General features: G+C 36.6%; 1 protein-coding gene across 1 annotated transcript; it reads left to right on the forward strand.

The window, feature by feature from the left end:
- Window positions 1–51: 51 nt before the first annotated feature.
- On the forward strand, window positions 52–16,551 carry LOC114248103 (uncharacterized). The gene is made up of 10 exons (XM_028181225.2): window positions 52–276; window positions 569–666; window positions 1,723–1,908; window positions 4,076–4,190; window positions 5,314–5,386; window positions 8,671–8,818; window positions 11,148–11,283; window positions 11,662–11,814; window positions 13,205–13,365; window positions 15,002–16,551. The coding sequence occupies exons 1-10, from the start codon at window positions 187–189 to the stop codon at window positions 15,201–15,203; spliced, it is 1,362 nt and encodes a 453-aa protein (XP_028037026.2). The 5' UTR covers window positions 52–186; the 3' UTR covers window positions 15,204–16,551.
- Window positions 16,552–16,653: the final 102 nt, after the last annotated feature.

A 16,653-nucleotide genomic window follows, 5' to 3' on the forward strand; every position in this document is an offset into this window, starting at 1 on the left:
ACTTTTGACTTTCCAGTTAGAAAACCAAAATAAATCTAATAACGTCAAACATTGTCAGCTGCTGCTGTATATGTCAAAACGTTCACACTTTACAATTCACACAATATGTTTCGATTACGGTGATAAATAATTATTTATGAATAGAAATTATAAATTAATAGTGTAGTAGGTAATGCGTTTAACAAAATGTCCGAAGAAGAGAGTGTTGATATTGAACAAGAACTCGACGAACTCCTGACGAACGTGCAACCCAACTTACAAGATGTATTTAAAAGAGTAAATATCTTACAATTCTATTTTCATACTTTAAAACTATGAAGTAAATTTAAAACGACTATAAATTATAAAGTAGAAAATATCAGGAATTTATGATTAATTATTTCTGTTTTTATTTTTATGCCGATATATACAGACCCAGTATACGAACCGTCTAATAGTAAGTAGTAACCGTCGCTCATGGGTATCAGCAGTGCTAGGGGCATAGCCAAGCCACTGCCAACTGCTAACAAAAATAAATTAACTATCTCAAAATTTCCAAAATAATTTTAAACCATTAGTTATCTTGCAGGGCTTTACCAATGTAGCGCTTCAACAAACTAAGAATGGAGAACAATTGAAACCGGACAGCCTCGCTGACACCTCATATTTTGCCAAAAATACACAAGTGTAAGTATCCAGTCAACTGTTTTTATTTTCTCATAAATAACTGAGATAAAACTATGAACACATTTTGTCTTTCGAGACCACCTCTCTTTTATCTCGATAGACAAAAGTAAACGCTGCAAGATGGGTTGTAAATATAAGTCAATACTTTGCAGGATTTGTTTTTTTTTTTTTTTGTTTCAAGCTGGTATGCCCTGGTATTCATATTTTTCTATTATAAAACTAAAAACATTGTCAAATGGACACAATTTTGAAGTTACCTTTAAGCTGAAAGTAACAAAATTAATCCTACTGAATTTTTAGAATAAACTTGTTTAGACTGAAAGCTAAATTACTCAGTCTACAAGCCAGGTAACCAACTATGCTAGTATTAGCTAGTAGTTGTTTAAGGGAATTCATATTTAATATGAATACCATCCATTATGAAGAAATACGGTCATATAATAGTCAAACTTGCAAAGTTTTTAAATTTGCACAAATACTGATGAAGAATGAGACTACTGTTCTACTATAAAATTGAGATTTGATCGCAAGTCTGAAAATGGCTATATTCACATTGTAACGTCCATAAGATCAGTTAATAACTGAACAGCAAATTGGTGATGAACTCAACAACCCATCTATGCAATGAAATGAATAGAAAAATTTTAGACTTAAATTTTGTAACATTAGATCATTAAAATGCATAAAATCATACTACTGTTGCAATGTATATTATTATGCAGTTTTACAAGTGTTTTTTGTCAAGGCTGTTTCAACGGCACTGTTTTAGAAGTAAATACTGAAAAAGAATTTACTGTAATTGTCAATTTAAAACTTATTTCTATTAAGTTTATATATAAATTGTAATAACAAAAATGTGGTAGTAGTTTCTGGAATCTTGCAGATGGCCACATAAGAACTTTTTTCCAAATTCGATTTCCTTTTATTCTAGTGGTAGCTAACTAGAGTCTGGACTTATTCCCAAATTTAGTAGCCTTGGTATTTGATGTGTTAATGAATTCTCTTGTCTCATATATGAATAGATAGACCACTGAATAATGTTATCATTTGTTGCAGAAATCTATCAAGGTTAGAACTTGTTAAGTCACCAACATTCCACGTCCAAACTTTATCCTTAGACCTGAAGTCAATGAGCATGGCTGTACGTTGTTCACTCGGCGAAGTGAATATAAGAGGATTGTATAGTGCCTATAATGAGAATCTCTATAACCTCATTCCCGTGATGGCAGATGGACATGTAGTGTAAGTATTATTCCCTCGTAAATTTTGGTACATAACATTATGTACTTGTCTGTCACTTATTGTTATACAATATTGTTAGTTTAGATTTTATAAGCCTTAATTTATTAATGTACAATTCAAAATAACATTATTCAATATCAATCTTAGGTGTCAAATAATATAATAATTTTAGGATATAAAATATAAAGCCTTAGATGTAAAAAAAACATGTTCGTATGTTGCTCTTTGAGATGAGGACAAAAACACATGTATAGTTACAATATTATTCAATTTAAATATGATATTGAAAAAAGAACAAACACAATACATAATTTTATCTGTATTTGTAACATTGATTTCTAATCAATGCCATTAGTGAAACATTAATATTTATCAGTAACTAATATACCGAGTGTGCATTAAAAATATAAATTTATAATTTTAGGTCTGAGCATTGTGTGGAAAAGGTAACAAAATGAATAGTACTTAATGCTTAAATTTTAGAATAATCTTTGTTTTATTTTGTCTTACAAATAACTAATAACTTGAGAACAAATCATGCACAGTAATCCGGCCCCAAATTAGGGTTCCATGTTTTATGGGTACCAGAGACTAACACACATATTTATATAGGTTTAAATGTATACATATATAGTTAATAAACACTCAGACAAAATGCAGCCAACCTATTCCATGGGCCAGGAAGGTCAAGTGCCTGGGTTTCACCCTGGATGATTCCAAGACGTTCCGCCCACATATTAAAACAGTTCGCGACCGTGCCGCGTTTGTTCTCGGCAGACTTTACCCCATGATATGTAAGCGGAGTAAAATGTCCCTTCGGAACAAGGTGACACTTTACAAAACTTGCATAAGATCCGTCATGACTTACGCGAGTGTGGTGTTCGCTCACGCGGCCCGCTCACACATAGACACGCTCCAATCCCTGCAATCCCGCTTTCGCAGGCTAGCCGTCGGGGCTCCGTGGTTCGTGAGGAACGTTGACTAACACGACGATCTGGGCCTCGAATCAGTCCAGAAATACATGAAGTCAGCGTCGGAACGTTACGGGCTATGCGTCATGATAATCGAATTACCATTGCCGCCGCTGACTACTTCCCGAATCCTGATCACGCAAGAACCAGTCATCGTCCTCGCCCTAGACACGTTCTTACGGATCCATTAGATCCAAAAACTCTTGCATTAGATGCCATCAGCTCTAACATTAGGAGCAGACTTAGGGACCCCGGTAACCGTACTCGAACTCGACGTGCAAGCTACTCCATGCATCAGCCCGCTGAGTTTCTCGCCGGATCTTCTCAGCGGGTCGCGATTCCGATCCGCTAGTAGATTCATTCCCGAAGCAGCTGATCTTGAGTTGTTAGGTCTCCTGCGGAGGCGCTCGGGCTGCTGTTAGCAAATCCCGTCCCTCCTGGCTGAGCCTTTGCTTGCCCTATCTGTTCTGGTGAAACTGGAGAAAGGCCTCCGGGCCACCAGTAATACTTCAAACATACAAACCTGTTCATCACACGAATGTTTTGCTCGATGTGCGATCCGAATCCACGATTATCAGCGCAACAGTCAGGTGCACTAATTACTGCACCATTAGAGATACCAGCAGAATCAGTCAGAGTAGTAAGCTAAATATTAAATTACCCGCGTTGTGACCACAAAAATATTATCTTATATACTACAATATCATTTTAGCATAGCATGTCAGATTATGTACACCGGTGTTCGTCCAATGGTTGAAATCTGACCATAAGCACCGGCATAGACACCTCAAGACTAAGATTAATGTTACGTAGATACAGTTTCATTTCCGTATTGTTATTAAAAAATCTAGTAAAGGTAAACAAATATTGATTATACCATTTTATTTAAAACACTAGTTCATCAATGGAGCTACTAAACGCTAAAAAATGGAATAATATGACAAACAACAGAAAATGGCATTTTCGCCATTTTGGTATTTAAAAAATAAACTATGTATCTATTTAAAAAAAGAATTATTGATTACGCTAAAGTTCTTTATAATATTAATATTTTAACTGGGCGGTATAATCCAATCAAATTTCATCAAACTTCAACGAATGTATTAATGTTTTAAAACAGACAGTATAATGTTTCCACTGATCTCCACTGTCCAGGAAAGAAATACTTAAATATCTCATTGTGAAGTATTTTTTAGAATATCATTATCAAACATGACTGCAGATGTGAACATTGGTTTGGTGATTGAAGACGACGCATTCTCGTTCATCAATCCAGGAATAGACTTCGCTCATGATGAGGTCCTTGTAAAGGTAACCCATTTTGGAATCGCAATACCTTCTAAAGTCGGGCCTTAAATTACAAAAGTGGTGATTTTAGTACTGGACTACTATGACTAGACTAGAATGGTAGGAAAGCACTTGAGGGATCGTATTCCTGTTGTTTTGTGTGTATTCACAAAATAGTTTATGTGGTGGTCCAAATAGCACAACCCTAGCTCTTGCTTATTAGGCCGACTAAGGAACACGGATACTGGACCATAGCGTTCTCCTAATAGCCGGTATTTGCGATCGCCAACCCCATTTACGTGGTAGGGCCTCTGAGTCCATATGAGCATCCTGCATATTTGTGAGGCAAAACTTGAATGCCGTTTTGATTGATTGGCCAATCGACATTGAAACTGACCGAACGTCTTAAAATGACTAAGGGTATTCACGTTGTGATGTGACCATAGACCTCGGTAACTTAATACGAGGCAGGCGGTAAAATCGTCTTCCACTAAAAAAAGTTATAAACATATTGAATTTCATATCTTAAAAACATGCATGTCTAAGTATTTAAACAATATTAAGTCTGTGGTCCATTCATATGACAGATAAAGAGTTCATGAGCTAGTTACGTCATAGTTTTGACATATGTATCGTATATCAGATTCCAAACTCGTCACGTACCATTTTAATATGAATATTTATCCGATTACCCTAAAGGGTGTTACATCCGGATACAAATGTATAATGTATATTCTCCAGCATAGTGTTTCTCAATCACAATGTCACAAACAATTTGCTTTCGGCCAAATTTTAAATAGATATATTAAAAATTATAATGCTTTTTTTTTACGAATAAAATTTTATTCAAAGAAAAGCTAATATATAAGAAATTTGTTGTTTTAAGTTTGTGCAATTATATTATTAAATACATAAAAAATGTTTACTTTGTATGCAAAATTTTGACGAAATTTTATATCGTGAAATATGCAGCCGCAAAAAAGTTTGAGAATTACGGCTCTAGAATATTCCAGAACTCAAATGAGAAAGGTTAACTCTATCTAACTAAATCTAACGTCGAATATGGTAGTTGAAGACCAGAGAACAAACAAAAACAAAATATGTGTAATACGATATGTTATAACATTATGGGTAATTTCCCTATTAGCTATCGTGGCCATCGCCTCAAAGAAACGGCGGCTATGAATTCGTCACCACGGAGCAACTGGCCAAACACATAGGTAAGATTTTAAGGTTATATTTACATTTATTTAAATTTATAGATTTTATTCATTATTTAAATGTAATTTATTATATCAATAAAAACCAGTTTTACTTCATTATTTAAAGAGATTACTTACTACATATATTAGAGTTATACTTTTTTCGTGTAGCCCTTTTACAAGATACTAGATGGTTGAAATTTATTAAGTACTTTTGACTGTTAATGGTAACGTCCCACCAGCGTTGCCAACTCTACCAACTTTTCGGTAGATCTACCAACTTTTAGTGTCGTAATCAAACCTACCACTTTACCTACCAACTTTTGAAGTTTTCAAAAAGTTCAAATCAAACCTCCATGAAAATAATATTGAAACTATAGCTTTTTTATTTTTCGCAATCTTTCTCTTGCTTTTTTACAATCAAAAATATTCTCAACTATGGGAAAAAGAAGAATATTAGTGGCCTGTAATTCTGTTTTATCATTGGATTTCTAATAAAAATAGTTCAAATATGTCTTATCCAATCGAAAAGTAAATTAAGGATGCCAGATTCTTATTGGAGGGTCTCTAAAAGACTTGAAAACTATGGGTGGTAGATCTACCAACTTTTCATAGTAGAGTTTGTTGGAAACTATCAACTTGTAGAACCCTATCTCCCACCTTGACGAATTTCGAGTTGGCAACGCTGCGTCCCACCGACACCAAAACACAAAAAATATACTTTTTTGTTGTACCTAATCGCCACCGTAACCTAACTGGTAACGACGTTCCCAACATCTGTCCTAACAAGAGCAATGCTTCGCTGAATCTAGCATCGGATCGGAATGGCAACCCACTGGCAAGATCCGGCGAGAAACTCAATGGGCTGTGTCTAAGGGTTAGGTTGCACATCGCATTTTATGAGTTGGACGAAAACATTGTTCCGTGCTTGGAGTAACGCGTTAAAGAAAGGCGTGAATGGGATTAACTAAAATCTTTAAGCTACACTAATTTTATAACGTTAATTCTTTAAAATCCAATTAAATTGGTCGCAATTACAACCATGGAAATTCCTCGTTAAGTGTATTTGTGATCGTTAAAAAATTGAGTCTGTATCTATCTGCGTTAACAGTTAACAGCTAGTAAGGGCCTGAATGTTTGCCTAAGACGAAACTCGGATTGCATTGGGTCCAATGGACCCGGTACTGAGAATTAACACCACACGATCCATGTCTACCATCGCTATACTCGTCATTTATAATATATAAATATGTCTTTTCAATTAAATTACCATATTCAAACTAGAAAACTTGTTTGCTATCAATATGCGAACGACAGTGTAAAACTGTTTCAAGTGAATGTCAATTATAAAAATATGTTTACTAGTGGTCGCCCGGTAGTCGAAATTCGACTATAATTATTAATTTAAATTATAAGTTTGAACATTATTATAGTTCTATTGTCAAAGACTTTACTTCTCTAATCACAGATTTCGCTAAGGGTTCAATAAAGACAATATTATAGAAAAACAATATTAATCTATTCACAACTTGACCACAGACTTTAACAATAAACAAAATGGTATGTGTGTGTGTGTGTGTGTGTGTGTGTATGTGTGCGTGTGTGTGTGTTTGTGTGCGTGCGTGCGTGCGTGTGTGCGTGTGTGTCAAATACATTTTGTTGTTTGTAATGTTTTCTTTATTGGTTTAATGTATTATTTATGCATTATTAAAAAAAATTATCAGCATTGTGCACTCCTTCTCTATATTCTCTATAAATGTGGAAAAATTCATACTCCTCCGTCCGCGCAATTTTCGTAAAAAGGTATACAAAGTTTTTGCTTCACGTATCAATATATGTTTATTGTTGAGTCTGTGCTTACTAGGCTGCACTAAAAGTATCGGGAATGGAATATTTCCACTGTTCCTGTCATATTAAAATCTTTTTAATTGAAAACTCCTTGGTTTTAAAAATCGAATACCATTTATTTATTTAAAAAAAGATTCTCGGTCTTGTCACGAGGTTTGTCAAACTTGTTTAGTCGTTGAGAAAATGGAATTGACTCGAGAAAATTCAAGAGCGATGATTTATTATGACTTTCGAAGTGGTTTAACACAAAAACAGTGTGTTGACCGGATGATTTCTGCATTTGATGATGAAGCCCCATCCAAAACCACAATTTATCGCTGGTTTGCTGAGTTTCAACGTGGACGTGTCAAGCTCAGTGATGATCCCCGTCAAGGTCGTCCAAAAACTGCAGTCACCCAAGAAAACGTTGATGCTGTGCGTAAGCTGATTGAGGAAGATCGACATGTGACATACCGCGAAATTCAGGCTACCTTAGACATTGGCATGAGTCAAATACAAATAATCTCGCATGAACAATTAGGTGTAAAAAAGTTGTTTTCCTGATGGATACCGCATTCGCTCTGTGAAGAGCAAAAAGCGGCTCGCGTTACTTGGTGCGTCAGAACTCTCGAAAGATTCCACGCAGGATCCTCAAATGCTGTATACAACATTGTATCAGGTGACGAATCTTGGATATACGCGTACGAAACCGAAACAAAAAACCAGTCACGAGTTTGGGTGTTCGAAAATGAGTTAAAGCCAAAAAAAATGTTCGTTCACGGAGTGTTGCAAAAAAAATGGTGGCCACGTTTGTCTCCAAAACCGGCCATGTTACGACTATTCCTCTTGAGGGACAAAGAACGGTTAATGCAGAATGGTATGCTAGCATTTGTTTGCCACAGGTCCTTTCTGAACACCGTAAAGAGAACTGCAACCGCCGCATCATCCTCCATCACGACAATGCGAGTTCTCACACCGCGCACAGAACAAAAGAGTTTTTAGAGCAAGAAAACATAGAATTATTAGACCATCCGCCGTACAGTCCCGACCTAAGCCCTAATGATTTCTATACTTTCTCTAAAATAAAGAATAAATTGCGTGGACAGAGATTTTCATCACCTGAAGAAGCTGTGGACGCCTACAAAACGGCCATTTTGGAGACCCCAACTTCCGAATGGAATGGTTGCTTCAATGATTGGTTCCATCGTATGGAAAAATGTGTCAAATTTCGCGGAGAATATTTCGAAAAGCAATAAATACATTTTTAAATAGTAATGTTGTGTCACTTCGTTAATTCCCGAAATTTTCAGTGCCGCCCTCGTATATAAAGCGTGTGTGATATTATGCAGCGTGATAATTATTAATAAGACACGACGCGACGGTTTGCAACTTGTTTATTGTGGGACGACTCGAAACAGACTGTCTAAGCTAAGCCCGCTACATTTATGTATGTACATTTATTAACTTGCTCCCAGACGACTTACCGCTGACGGCCGCGATATCGTTGCCCCTGTACGCGCTTCTACGTGATAAGCTACAGCGACATCTGGCGGTGGTCTTGCGGCAAGCCACGAGCGTTTCGGAGCTGGTCTCCTGCAAACCTAGTTTATATGAGGCTTATAGGTGAGACTTGTGTTATCTTATCCTACATATTCGTATAGCAAATATATGTTCGCACTATACACATATTTATATTACAGCAATGCGTGTGATCATTTCCGGAATTAACGCTGTGATGCTCACGGGCTCCAGCAACCGCTTTAGACCAGGTGTTCCGTCAGCACGTTCCCCTGTCAATACATTAAAAAAAACAGTCTCTTTTTTTGCTTTGATTCATGAAATATTTGAAATACATGTGTTTCTAACCGCTCGGGTGCCACCTCTCATACATTCATAGTACTGTGGCACAGACCTTCGCTGAGATGCAAAATGACAACGAAAAAGCCACATGTTTTGTAACCACGCTCGTAATTTTAAAAAAAAGCTCAAAATTAAACAACCAAGCGAAGAATTTTCCGGTTGAGCCTTTACTCGCCCACGTGTCCTGGTGAAACTGGAAAGGCCTCCTGGCCACTAGTGATCATTTAATTATAAAAAAGGACGAATTTTATTTCTAGTACATTTGTCCGTAAATGGAATAGGCACGGTGGGTTACATTCGGTGAAGGTGGTCCCCCGAAGCTACCAGCGTGGGTAGGCTAAAAAAATGGTACATGAAACGAACTTCTACAACAATGACATTTCTTTTCTTTCACTTGGAACATATACAAGGGTCAATTTTGGATTTTTTTAGTAAAGTTTAATTCCGATTCAAAGTAGTAGTGTAGTAGTTATTTCGTTCTAACCTTTTTATAAATTTTAAGAAATGGTCTATTATTTATTTTATGTTATCTCTTCGTGTATTGCTTTGATACTGGAAACTAGTTTGGTTTTTGTTTACCTATGTTTATACATTGTATGTGTGGATGTAATTTAATGTTAGTCTAACAAAGCAATAAAAATAACTAAAATGTAGACTGTAGTATCACTTGTGATATAGACAGCATATTTACTGTTAAAATACTTGCATTTGTTTTATACCGTTTATCAAGGATTCGCATTAGGCAATAAAACTTTCAAACAATCACCGACGAAATGTTTAACCTTAAGCTTACTGAAGCATTGAAATTACCAAATGGCAAATTAGAAAATCCATAATCGAGTCATTGAAAAACGAAATCATTAAGTCAATAAAACAAATCAAGCTGTATTGGATTATAGTTTTTAATAAAACTGATTAGTTCTTATTTATGTTCACCGTGTCAAAAGCTTAAGACCTTATCTAATTATTAAAAAAATATATGTGCTTATGCACATTACTGTAACAATCCTATTCTCCTATATTGTCCTAAGTGATGCAAACTCCAATGACTAATAAATAATATTGGAATAAAAAAATGACGGTAGTTAGTATGTCATGACTACGAAAACTATCGGAAATAATAATCGCGAAAAAACCGAACAAAACGCGAAATATAGCTTCTTTATTATTATTATTTCTTTTCTTGAACCCCAACCTTCTGTTAACAAGTTTTAAATCAATCTTTTAAAGAAATCTCACCCTAAAATAGTTGCTTAACCGCATCCGCGGTAAAAGATGACGTCTTCATATCGTTTTTACGACCGCACTGCCCTCCGTGGGAGGCAGAGCTCATCCATCCTACTTAGAACCACTGTACTAACAAACAGTGATTGTCCTGAAATATTCATTCCAACTACCATCCGGCTAGGACTTCCATAGTCCGTTCTGAGCGCTAAGACATATTCTTTTTTAAACGAGTTTTGAGGGAAATCATCGGCAGTAGATGACTATATGAGCCCCTGCTGACGTCCGTGAGCGACGATGATCACTCACCATCCAAGGTGTGTGGCGCATTTACGTTGTAGATGTCTATGGGCTCCAGTAACCACTTAACACCAGGTGGGCTGTGAGCTCGTCCACACATCTAAGCCAACACAGCACATCTAAGCCAAAAAAAACCAGAGTTGTATACTCCTTTGACTATAAGAGCAATAAAAACACATTAAATTAGAATTAGCATCTCGTGCTACTAATTAATATTTATGGCTGACTAGCTGACCCGGCAGACTTCGTAGTTCCTCAATCGACAAATAAAAGACAAAATTTTGTATAAAATAAACTTAAAACAAAAAAGGAATCCGTCCGACGGGAGACACATCAAAGGAAAAACAAAATTGTTATTTTTATTTAATTCCGAACATTTTGATATTTATATACCTTTTAAACCTTCTCTGGGCTTACACAGATAATTCAAGATCAAAATTTGTCAAATCAGTCCAGCCATTCTGGAGTTTTAGCGAGACTAACAAACAGCAATTCATTTTTATATATATATATAGTATTTTATATAGATAGTACTCACTGAATTATATTATGGTACGTATCATTTCAGTGCAATGGTGGACAGTCTAGCAGAGAACGGTAATAGAATTGTGGACATGATCCTCATCAACATGAGGAGAACATTACTACAGAACTGTCGAGAAGTTTTAGAGCTCCCGCCATTACACGCCATGTTTATGCATAAGGTAAATTATTGTTTTTTTTTTTTTTTTCGAACCTTAAAATTTGCTTCAAAACCCACACTAGTAAAACGATTTAGACTTAATTCGAATTTCCTTAAAAAATATGTTTAGTGTTGCCGTAATAATAAAAAACTGAAAATTCAATTAAATTCAAATGAAATTGAAGATTTTTATGAACTCGATACTGGCAACAATGGCATCGTAAGTACCCGATTGCCATACATAAAAAAGAAGAAATATTAAAGGATCTGTAATTTTTTTTCAAATTTAGATATATATATATATATAAATTTAGATACATCAGTTATGATAAATAGACCCATTCAGGCTCATCGTATAAGATACATGTGTGACTCTAATATAAATATTGCACATGTCCAGATAGGATCAGTGTCGTTTGTCGGTAAGTTTGAAACGGACGCGGGCTGGGTGAAGAATCTAGCCACAATAAACAGGATAAACGATGTCAGTGTGACCAGGCGTGATCCTGCCAAGACTAGCTTCCACGTCACTTTGAGGATTAAGGACCTGCAGGTGAGGACCAGATACACACAGTCATATATATAACAGCACGCCGCCTCTTCCCGTGGATATCATGAAATAACACTAACGGTATCAGCGGTGAATGGAACTTATTAGGAACACTGCCATTTACTGATAGTAGGGTATATGTAAAGGTATTGCCATATTGACTATACAATAGAGACTGCGGCCTCATCTCTCAAGGTGAGTGGCGGCATTTACGTTGTTGATGCCCATGGGCTCTAGTAACCAGTTAACTACATTTGGGCCGAGAGCTGGTTTTATATCTAAGCAAAAAAAAAAAACGATATGTTCGTATCAAGTACCATTTTCTTTAAATAAATATTTACGAAAATCTTAATAATAACAAGCTTTCATCTTGCTACAATAAAATTTTCTAATTAACACACAAACCTGAAAAAATTAATACATTTCTTCGAAAACATAATATAATTAAAATTATATTTACTATTTGATCTCAAGCTTTTTTAAAAATCATCTGACCTTTCAAATACGTCCATTTCAGTTACTTTTTTTTTATTGCTTATATGGGTGGACGAGTCCACTTGATGTTAAGGTTACTGGAGCCCATAGACATCTTCAACGTAAATGCGCCACCCACCTTGAGATATGAGTTCTAAGGTCTCAGTATAGTTACATGGCTGCTTGCTACCTTTGGATTGGATACCGTTGCTCTAAACCAGGGGTGGGCAAATATTTTGATGGTCGAGCCACATTGCAGATGAAAATTTGACCTCGAGCCAAACAGTTTTTTTTCTAATTTTAAGTATAGTTTTTGCTAAGGATGTCAATTAATGAATTTACAACCAACATTTCTGAATCAAAATATTTATTTATCAAGTCATTTGAATAATAAAAAAGGGTGCGTGTACTTATGTACGCGCATAAGAAGTTATACTTTATTTTTATATTTTTTTTTTTAAATATTAAATAATGAATAATAAATATTTAACGTTAATAATTTAATAATATTTAGTATGAATTATATTAAATAATAATTTTGTCACTTATATTACTAAAAAATTAATGCTAATAACACTTTTTTTTACGAGTGTACATGCGCGAAAGTTCACCTGCGGCTATATTCAGACTCGCCAAGTTACGTCGGTCGTAATGTAATAAGCGATTTAGTGGGCAACTTCATTTCTGTTAATTTTGTGTCACGTTGCGCGCGCATCGTAAAATTTCACTCTCATCAATTTTTCATAACGCGCCTAAAGAAGTATAACTTAAAAAAAATTGAAAAGAAAATTTATGTTTGACAAAAACTAATGTTTGTGTTTTTAATAATAATATATGTATATACAACGCTTCACGGGCCAGACAAAATTCAAACGCCGCCATTTGCCCAGCCCTGCTCTAAACTCACGTCTTTCCCCAGATCGGTTACGACGAATACCGCATTAAAGCGATGGGCGTGTCCTGCTCCGGCAGACTCGCGGCCGCCTTCAACTCTTGCTCCCTGCACCTCGCCGTCACCATAGGCCTGGCCCAAACGGAACCGTACGCGCAACTCGACGACCTAACGCTACAGAGCATGGAGTGAGTTCTATTAGTTATTTGTAACGACATATTTACAAGATATTTAGGATTTTTCATCTCCTCCCCTCCAGAAATAGGACGCTTCATTCGCGAAGTACCTGCCCTTGAGTTGTAGGTTCTCCTTTGGAATTCTTCCTTGTTCTTCCTTCGCCTGAATAATTGGCAGGAATGTAGTTCCCTTACGGGCTGGTTTCACAAGACGTAGTTCTGGTAATTCCGGAAATAATTTGGTGGTTTTTATTTTTCGACATTGTTCCTGCATCTTGGGAGGCGTTCATGAACAAGTGCTAAGTGTATATTTTATTAGAAAAAATTGTACCTGTCTGTGGGATTCGAACACAGACACAGCCGTATCGCTAGATACGAGTAAAATGGGGCGTCATAACCTTTAGGCCACGTTGACTTCAACTTTTTGTGTGGCCGTATTGTAACTCGAATATGAAATGAAGTGTAAGGTCAATGATCTCGAGCGACCCCGAGGGCCGGACGTGAACTACCTTCATTTTAAATTACCGCTTCCCAGATTATGGTCTTCACTGTTCAGCGTTTATGATTCGATCAGAAAACGCATAGTGTTTCTCATCTTAACTTGGGAACGAATTCTTAACACCCTGTATGTATGAACATTACAACAATAAATAATATGAAAATATAATGTCGCAAATGTTGCTGATAAATTTAATGTTTGCGCCTATGAATAGTTATATTCATAGTTATATTCTAACCTACCTACTATAAACTAACTAACGTTAGTGCTTTTTAATATCAAAGCAGGTTAGATGGGATTATGGCCCCGATTATTTCTAAGCCATCATCATCGCTTGCAATAATGAACCCCAAGCACCGGTCATCGTTCTCGTCGAACCCGTCGCTCGCGAGGAAGGGCTCGGCGAGTAAATTAACCCACAGACACAGCCCACTGAGTTTCTCGCCGGATCTTCTCAGTGGGTCGCGTTTCTGATCCGGTAGTAGGTTTTGCGAAGCACGGCTCTTGCTAGGGTTCCTGTTAGCAACAACGTCAGGTTTGAGCTCTGTGAGCTCACCTACTCGCCCGGTTGCGCTTTTATGCTCTCTCAAGACCATCAGCTTGAATTGAATTGAATAGCCTTTTATTCAGATCCATATTACAATTATATGACTAAATATAATAATTAGAAAACTTGAATTTAATGTAAACCTTAATATAGTCTCTTATTTGAATTCTTCTTATTTCATGCAAATCTGTTTGCCAGTCGACAAAGGCCTCCTCCAACCTTTTCCACTCATGTCTTTCTTGAACCACTCTATTCCATGTGACGCCTGCCACTTGTCTTATGTCGCGATCCCATCTTTTTTGCGGTCTACCTTTTTTCCTTTTGCTTTCTCTAGGATACCATCTTGTCACAATTTTGCTCCATTTATCTTTACCTCTAACCATATGCCCTGCCCAACGCCATTTAAGCCTTCTAATTTTGCACCCTATATCTATGACCTTTGTTTTGCTTCTTATTATACGGTTACTCAGTCGGTTTCTCCCCCCCATTGGCATCATGCCAACGCGCAATGGAGAGAAGCATAACCATCAGACCATCAGCTTAGGTAGGAAAAAATAAAAAAAAGCGATACACACCCTGTATATGTTGGTTTATATTATTAGCAACATGGATCTCCACGTGACCGGGCTGGGTCCGCTGAGCGGGCTGAGCGGGGCGGTGGGGGCGCGGGCGCGGGGGGCGGGGGTCGCACACGCCGCGCCCGCGCTCTCCGCGCAGCTGCACCACGACGCTAGACTCGCGCTCGCCGAACTACCGCTCTACCATCTCCTGCACGGGAAACAATACGACAACTATGTAAACTGACTGACACGAGTTGCATGAAGCCGTCCAACGAAGCCAACGATAACTATAAAGGCTTCGTCAAACAGAACGCGTACTTAGCGCGCGTCAGAACGCTATACTGACGGCGCGCTATGACGCCGAGATGTGTTGTACTACTATGGTAATGTACTGTCAAACCGATCGCCAGCGCTATAAGTACGCAGCGCTCTGTCGCAGCGTTAGGACGCTTTGACGTCAGACGTTGTAATTGTTTACAAATTTTATTTTAGCGTCCGTGTGAATGTGTAATAAAATACTGGATAATGTCCGAAAATTTTATAGAATTAGTTAGAAAATACCCACGCTTATATGAATCACTCGACATCTTAATACTTTTAAATTTTCAGACTGCTATATAAAGGCTTCGTCAAACAGAACGCGTAATTAGCGCGCGTCATAGCGCGGCGTTAATTTAGCGCTCTGACGCACGCTAAGTACGCGTTCTGTTTGACGAAGGCTTAAAGGCACTAACTATGATTTGGCGGATGTTACGTTGCGTCAAGGAGCGTTAAGCTCATCTAGTCAATTTGTATGACATGAAAAGAGCGCGACGTTAAAACGCAACGCTAAGTACGCGTTCTGTTTGACGAAGCCTTAACGTTGAAGTGAAAACTTTTTTAGCGACACTAAAAAGAGACAAAATTGTACATCTATAGGATTTAGCGTGCGAGAGAATGAGATGAAACATATCTGAAGGTGTCACTTCTACTTCGTGTGAAAGGCACACACGTTTTTTTTTATTTCACGACCCACCTAGGCTTTAGTGGTTACGTGGTAAAAATGAAATCGTTTGTCGATTCTAGTTAATAAAAAAATGTTTTGCCGAATTTATTAATTAGTCGAATCTAATTGTTTTTACTTTTATCATTTCTGACGTAAGTATTTATATATAAGAGAAAAAATGAAGGAATATTTCAATAATGTTAATTCAATTCGGTATTCACGGTATGTATAATATGCTTTCTCGTAGCAATAACACTGATATTATATTATATAAATTCCTAAAAGATATTAAATTGAGACTAATTCGATGCCATTATATTTTTAAAATATTGGATGCGTAAAATTTATATTAGATATTCATTTTACTTTTTTACTATGTTTTTATACAAATAATATAAACCCAAATCATCACATAATTAAATTATTGTCATTGTGACTGAGCAAAGCAATATACAATGTTTTTATTTGTAAATTTTGAATGTTGTTTTTTATCGTTACACGTAATTATATCGGTTGTGAACGCATTTGTATTTCCGAGACTGTTGTATTTCTGTATTTATTTTATATTATATGAATGTGTTATGTTGTATTAAATGTTTGAATTTGATGATTTGTTTTTTTTTTTCGTTTTTTTTATTACTTAGCAGGGTAAACGAGCTCACAGGCCACCTGGTGCTAAATGGCTACTGGAGCCAATAGACATCTACAA

The sequence above is a fragment of the Bombyx mandarina genome, chromosome 08 (assembly GCF_030267445.1).
Source record: "Bombyx mandarina strain Sakado chromosome 08, ASM3026744v2".
Taxonomy (NCBI): domain Eukaryota; kingdom Metazoa; phylum Arthropoda; class Insecta; order Lepidoptera; family Bombycidae; genus Bombyx; species Bombyx mandarina.

What these genes read in the sequence shown, in the direction of transcription:
- LOC114248103 (XM_028181225.2), top strand. Translation starts at nt 187, where the DNA reads ATGTCCGAAGAAGAGAGTGTTGATATTGAACAAGAACTCGACGAACTC. An exon ending in ATGGCAGATGGACATGTAGT is followed by an intron (nt 1,909 to 4,075) that starts GTAAGTATTATT and finishes AGTATTTTTTAG; the next exon opens with AATATCATTATCAAACATGA. An exon ending in GCAACTGGCCAAACACATAG is followed by an intron (nt 5,387 to 8,670) that starts GTAAGATTTTAA and finishes ACTTGCTCCCAG; the next exon opens with ACGACTTACCGCTGACGGCC.